The 7,701-nt window shown below is 36.0% G+C and overlaps 1 protein-coding gene across 1 annotated transcript; it reads right to left on the reverse strand.

Moving 5' to 3' along the window:
- Nucleotides 1–5,422: 5,422 nt before the first annotated feature.
- Nucleotides 5,423–6,885, reverse strand: LOC149231199 (transcription factor bHLH148-like). Its single transcript, XM_089376223.1, has one exon. It carries the CDS (start codon nucleotides 6,637–6,639, stop codon nucleotides 6,013–6,015), a length of 627 nt encoding a protein of 208 aa, XP_089232349.1. The 5' UTR covers nucleotides 6,640–6,885; the 3' UTR covers nucleotides 5,423–6,012.
- Between the last annotated feature and the right edge of the window lie 816 nt (nucleotides 6,886–7,701).

Here is a 7,701-nt window from a genome sequence, read left to right on the forward strand (position 1 = left end):
AACACAATTGACAAGCACTAGCCCAAATAGTGGAACATTACAGTCAACACCATGTGATCCTCTAAAGATATGTACTCGCTCGACGCTGTGGAGAAGACAAGGCTCCTCACAATATTCTCCAAGCCTTCTCTAAGCATTACCTAGCCAAAATCTTTGCTCCCAAAAGCCCTTACTATGAGCTATGAGGTTCTATATATAGCAAAGGGTGGGGTGACCCTTGACATTCCTCTTTGACTCTTGGACTACCCTCATGACTCTTCACATTACATAGTTACTGTTCACATTCCACTAGTGACAATTGGAATTTCACTTACAACATCTTTACAATAATATAATTTCCACATATATTAATGTGGGATGAAAATAGGCTTGAGTCAGATTAAAAAGACAGACACCATCACTCGGGGTCTTCAGGAAGGACGAACTCGGTAATTTCTCGTAGTGGTCTTCAGTGACAAACTGATATCAAGCTTGGTACTACACTATCGTGGCCTATACTATTTGGTGATGTCTTTATCGAATCAGATTCTTGCCTCCATGGCTTTTGGGTATATGGTTTTGAAACCTCTTTCCAGCTCATCCTTAAGAATGCACAACACGATCCTGAGTGTGGTTGGAACACCGATGTGCTTCTGCATGTTTTCTTCACTCAAATGTAAGTCATCACTAGTGGCTTCGCGCATCAACTGCTCTATGTACTCCTCAACCTCCAACATGATTTGGTTCTTCCTCATGGCTTGAGTGAGGGTTTCGATGGGAGGGATCATGTGTGTCCTCATTATGACATCCAGACTATTGTACAACCATGTATAGCAAGCCTTAATGATGGTGATGAGCAAAGGGAGATGCTCATTGTTCTGAATCAACATCCAAATCCGTGCTTTGCCTAGCTCTGCCTGTGGCTTCATCATCTTGTGCAAGAAAATAGGGGCCCTATTATACCTCATTGTCCATTCTTTTACATGTGCAATAGTAGCGTGGATGTCTTTGAGAGTTAGGTTGTGTTTGTGCATTGTTGTTGAAAACCATATATATGGACAACCGCTTTGTGCATGGTGACAAATATTGTATACAATGTCTGCATCATGGTCTCTGAAGTTGATATCTCTGCAAGTATTTCTTTCTTCATTTCTACCATAGCTGATCTTGCAGACTACTATGTTCTTTCCATGGCCTATTGCAAGTCCTTTTCCATCTGATCATTCTCTGCTATCAAGAACTTGACCGTTAAACTTGTGGCTTCTGCATAGACCTGAGAAGCCTCGGCCATGTTAGCTGGATGTCTTCTAACATCTTATACAATCACCCTTTCCTCTATGTGCATGGGTGATTTGTGATCATCTGGGAGCTTGTTTCTATGTGTTTGTACAATCTTCTGATGTGACTTGTCAAATGACAAATTTTACACATCCATCTCTGGATCATCATCAAGGAGAACAACCTCTCCTTCGTCGCTCCAGAACGATTGTGATTCTTGAGGTGGTAGAGATTGTGGTGTGACCTTGGATGCCTTTTGCATGAGATCATTGTCTGAGTCTTGTGGCTCCTGTTTCATCTCCATGATCATTGCTTGAACGATCTGCTCAACCTGCTGAGAAAATTCTTGAACCTGTAGTTTCTTTGTTGTCTCAACCTATATAGGCACAGTTTGCTTTGTGAGCGTGCCTTGTCTTTCTTATTGTTCCTATTTCTTATTTTCTTCCCTTTCTCTCCTCCTAAGTTCTTGCTCCACTTTCGTCTTCTTTTCTGTTTCCTACAACTTCCTCTATGCATCTTCCAACCTTTGCTTCTCTCTCTTCCTCCGTTCTACTCTCTTTTTTTGTTGTTACCTCTTTACTTCTATCTCCAAAGCTAATTTCTCAACAAGAGAATATTCTCTAAATTTGTAGATTTTCTCAGCCTTTACACTCTTGACAATCTTCTTCTTTCCTTTGTGTTGCACCAATTCATTGCTCATTTCTCCTATTGTTGTTTCTTCCTCTGGTGTTGCTACTTGCAGTGCTACTTTCCATTCTACATCTATGCTAACTAGTTCATTGAGCCTATAGGAGTTGTAGCAATTCCTGGAGCTAAGGCAAAGCATTGAGTTCAAGAAATGTGTAGTGCATGCTGGGAAGAGCTAGATCTGAACCAAGGCAGCCAGGATCTACCAAAGGTCGACTTGAAAATGAGTAGATTTTAATGCATGACCAAATGATGGTGTAGATGTGAATGAATGGCCATGCATGCAATCAAAGCAAGTGCAGAAATCAGTCAAATAGATGAAAAATGAAGCTTGTGGGGAGAGTTATCACAACAGTGACCGTTAGTGCAAAAACGAGGTTATGCATGTGACGGCTAAGAAAGGAAATGCAAAAATTGAAACAAAACTCCTACAAGGTAAAACAAACTAAAACCCCAAATGTCGTTCAAAAAAACATGCAAAACAACACTCGCACAAGCCAAGGAAACAAAATCAAAATAAAAAATAGCAAAAGACTTATAAAGAAAAACTTACCGAGAAAAGTTATGCTGATTGTGTAGAAGGTTCCTAGATGCCTTGGGAATGCCAAAGCTCTAATATTGAATGTGAAAGTGAGGTCTTGCAGCGTCCATTAAATAGATTTGGTTGATTTAGGGTTTATGACGTGCATGCCAAAAATCTAGGAAAAAGTGATAAGTTGTGACAATTTTCTAAAATTAACTCAAGTGTAACTCCCACTGCTAAAAATAGATCCCTATTTTTTAGGGATGTATTTTTCTTTTTTCTTTTTTTGCTTTTTTGAGAAAGGTTGCCATGCATGCATGGAGAAATTGTGCAATTCTGGAGGGAATTGGGCAACCTGTCGGCACATGCATCAGGCAACAACTGAGGGAATGCATTTGTTCAATTGCTTGGCTAAGTGGCTCTAGCTGCCTCTCATGCTCTGCGCAATTTCCCAGCTGAAGATAAGCTGCCAGTTGGGTCTGCACAATTCTTGAGAGCATGGCTCACTACTGGGCTACTCTGCGCAATTCTTGAGAGCAAGGCTCACTATTGGGTTTCTCTGTGCAATTCCTAAGAGCAAGGCTACCTGCCCTTTAGGACTGCGTAATTTGCCGAGGCAGTGCAAGAATCAGATGCAACCAAGTCATGGGGATTCAGGTTGTGGTTATACAACAAAGCACGTAAGTAAACACAAGTTATAAAGAGAAAGATGAATTCAAATGAAAACACAAGTACCTAAGCAGTGCAAGGAAATATGCTAATATTTTAGGAGGGAGACTTTGAAACAACTTACACAAGCTATAAAGAGAAAGATCATTTCAAATGAAAACACAAGTACCTAAGCAGTGCAAGGCAAAATGCTAATATTTTAGGAGGGAGACTTCAAAACAAAGCGAAAGAAAAATTTTAGAGGGGATTGTAGCCACTACAACATTATGCTATATTAAAAAGGCTAAAAATGAAAATCATTTTATCTTAAAATATTTATTTTATAATACATCCAATTTATTTTTCAATACCTCACACTACCAACTATCATGGTATTTTAACTCAATAAACTCATAGTAATATAAGATATCTTCTATCACTTTTTTATTAACATAAAAATAAAAAGATGATTTTTATTTATTTTTAATTAATAATCTCTCCTGTATCTTACATTTTCAAAATCCGTGAACCATATAAATCTTAATAAATCTTAATCATCATCATAAAAAATAAATTAATTAATTTACTTCTTGAAGATATTATTAATTTAAAATCAAAGTTTAGAATAATTTTAATAACTTAAATATTTATAAATCATATTTTACAAAACTAAAAACTAGTATCTTAAATCAAAATAAATTAACAAAAAAATATTATTAAGTAAAAAATATCATATTTTTATAATTAGTCTCTTCTCTATCTTAACTTCTTCATGTAAGTACAAATAAATATTAATCATTATAAAAGAAATTAATTAATTATTTTAATTTTAAAAAATATTATTGATTTAAAATCAAATTTTATAATAATTTTAATAATTTTTTTCCGAGGAAAAAACGAATCAGATTTCAATTATAGCGAAAAACTGATTACATAACCCTAAATGTTCTAATAAACTTCAAAATGTGATCGTATATTCTTTCAGAAGAAGAATATATTCTTGAAAACCAAAATATATCGGGTGAACAGTATAAAGATATGACTAAAATTCCATCACCTAATTACATAAAACAATGATTTTAATCACTTAAATTTTATAAATCATGTTCTCCTAAACTAAATTCTAATTGCTAAAATAAAATAATGTAATTATTAGTAATTAAAAAAATATCATATATTTATAATTACTTATTAATTAAAAAATATCATATTTTTATAAATAATATAAGATACTTTCAGCTTGTTCAAACGCATTGAAATTTAAGGGTGCAACTGATATAAAAAATTATTAAATTTATTTTATTCTTTTTATTTTTTTTAATAGAATAATGAAAACAAAACACAGTGCACGTTAAAGATCCGGATAAGGAACATGCACAATGGTCATAAAATTTTTAGATTCCTATGTACACTGAAACCAAATCCCTAGGCTGGAACCAGAAATTTAAATCACGGTAGGGATCTTTCGTTGACTGTCAGTTTCCAGATTTCAGAAAGCCGAAACGCAAGAACCAAGACGGTGCAGTGTTCAGTGAATATGATGTCGGTTATATTGCGGCATTCCGGAATATTAAGGAATTTGATGGAGATGGACGAGGTCAAATTTTGATGGATATGAGCATCACTATTCTAAGAATCTGCAATCCACTTAAAAATGACCACTACATTCTTAAACTTTTGTAACAAAAAAGACGGAACCACAATATCGTCTCGTCCACATTGCAAACCGGAGACGCCACGACACTCACAATATCATCTCATCCAAATGGGAAACCGGAGATGCACTGTTTTGAATTTGGGCTGAGATTGAGGTTTGGGATTTTTGTGGGTATATTGTTAGGTTAAATTTGTTCTAAATTGGATGGCATTTTGTTAGAATTATAAATTTCATAAATAAATTTTGTATGTTTCAAATTTATTATTTATTTATTTATATATTTGAAATAAATTTTATTTCTATGTTTTTCGGTTTTGATTCTAGGGGCCCTAGCATTTCACTGATTTTTCTATGAGGACGGTAAAAGAATGCACATTGTAAATACAATCATGTAATTTTTTATTATTAATAAAAAGTTATGATTTTTCTAGTGAAAAAATAAAATAAATAATAAAAAGAAATATGATAAAAAATGTTTCACCAAATTTCAACCAAATTGCACCGCGTGAAAAATAATTAAACAACACGCTAAAAAAATTATTTGATACATAATTCCGGTCATAATCATGATGCACATAATGTAGGAAAAGACAACCATAAAAATCGAAATTCGCAGTTCGTAGAACCCTAAAGCATAATACGAAATTTTATTGACAATTTATTAGTTTCTTGGCTGAATGGAAACAGAAAATACATAGAATTTTATATTTCATGAGGAGAATTAAGCTGGATGAATAGAAGAATTCCCGTAGATTACACGGGCATATAAGATTTACAAAGACCAGTTCGATTGGCAGACTAATTAAACGAAATTCTAAATCCAAATACCAGACCATGTAGAGGATGAGTTTAGAAGCCCTCCACACCTAATGCAGTATAAGAATGTGCGGTTCCTTCTGGAACAGATACACATTAAACTACCTAACACAAGAATTTGTGTTCTTTCTGCAACATATATACATTATACTACATAACGCAAGAGTTTATGTTCTTTCTGCAACATATTCAACAAATTAAACCAATTTCTAAATCCAAATACCAGACTATCTAGATGATATTCTTAGAAACCCTCCACCCACTAATGCGGTATAAATTTTTTTTTTTTTTCTGCGACATATACATATTGGATTACCTATCACAATTTTTTTTGTTCTCTCTGCGACGTATACCCATTGTACTAACTGAAGCTGTGCGCAAAATGCCCGTCGCTTTGTGCAGTCCCAGGTTCGAGCTCGCGACATTATTTTGAGACATTGCGAGCAGCATGAGCTTCCGAATTTGAGTAGCAGTCTGCCAGTTCTTTCATGGCCTGAACCTGCATCTTAAGCGCCACGATGTAGTCCGCACACTCTCTTAGAAAAATGGGCGTGTCCAATCCCTGGCTTCCCGGCACGAGCGCCCTAAGTGTCTGCATACGAGAATCGGCGATGCCTCCTGCTTCTTTATCGCAATTATCACGTGAAAATAGGCTTGCGGTCCCCCTTACCCCGGAGTCCCGTCCAGGCAGCTGCCTGCAAGAATTCCTGCGAGCAGTGTTCTGGTTGCAGGGTCTGGCTTTGGTAGACGTCGATTTCCTTTTTCCCTGGGAATTCCCTCTGGAGTTCACTACTCGCCGTTGGCAACGGCTTTTCCTCTGCCTTAAATGGTATTTGCAGAGGATGGCCTGGCGCCACGCGCTTAGACCCCTTCCCGTCATGGCCAGTGAGAGATCCGCAGCCAATTTCACTGCCCGGGTTCGAACGGAGCTCTTGGTCGCGCATCGATGGATTCTTGAACGGCGCAGCACGGCCACCAGGTGGCTCAAATATATCCGTCGAAAACCGGCCATCCACGCCGCCTCTTGCCCACCTCCACAATGCTGTCCCATGTAATAAATATATCAACGCAAATTACGAAACCCTAATCACTAAACAAAACAAAAGCTTGCTGCAACAACCGATGTTCCTGCGCAGACAGCGGTTGGGAGACAAATAGGCAGGCATGCGCGGAGCCCGTCTTGGTATCCAGAGACGAGTTGTTGCTTCATGATCATTTCAATATACATGTGGGGAGAGGCACGGTCCGTTCACGCAGTTTCCTCTCCCACCATACGCGTTATCTTTATCTTTATCTCATTACTTACCTTTCCAGCAAATGTCATTTCAGAATCGGAGAAGGTCATTCGGAACTAAAACGATAATTTCTAGTCACAATTTTGGCAGAAATATCAGATTCAAGTCAACTGTTACCTTGATACAAGATTTATTTAAATTTATTTAAAGTGCTGAATGTTGGAAAAAAATAAATAAAAAATTGTAACGAATTCTCAAAATCTATATATGAATATTCTTATAATAAATTTTAAATATGTCATAACATTGTTGGTGTCGGTAATTTCTTTAAATATGTCGTAACATTGTTGGTGGTGGTAATTTCTTTAAATATGTCATAACATTATTGGTGTTGGTAATTTCTAAGGAAAGTAAATTAGTTTCTTTTTGTTGTGTTGTGAGTTGTAAGTTTGTAGGTTTTCTATTTTTTTACCATGGAAGTTATCTACTAATCTCATCTCATTGTATATATACATATTCATTTTTTTGTATTTAATAAAGTAGAAGGTTGGCTTTGCAATATGATTTTAGAGAATTTGAGACTTGTTCATGGTAAGTAGATTGTAAGTTTTTTTTGTTTGATTGTTTCTGTGGAATTTTGTTGATTGTTTGCTTGAGTTATATATTACAGATTAGACTCATATTGGATCAATTTTGGAGCGAAATAATTGCAAATCGCAACATAACAACTGGATCTATTGGTAAACTCTGCAATCATTGAGATTGTGGTAACTCCTCCTTAGATGGTGCAAGCACTCTATTCAATCTGCATTTGGAAAAAATTTTTGATCGTGCCATAAGTCTGATATCCATCTATATTGTTTTTCTTTTGCTCGATT

Source organism: Pinus tabuliformis, chromosome J (assembly GCF_031772625.1).
Source record: "Pinus tabuliformis cultivar Carrire ecotype Pingquan chromosome J, CPIR1, whole genome shotgun sequence".
NCBI lineage: Eukaryota > Viridiplantae > Streptophyta > Pinopsida > Pinales > Pinaceae > Pinus > Pinus tabuliformis.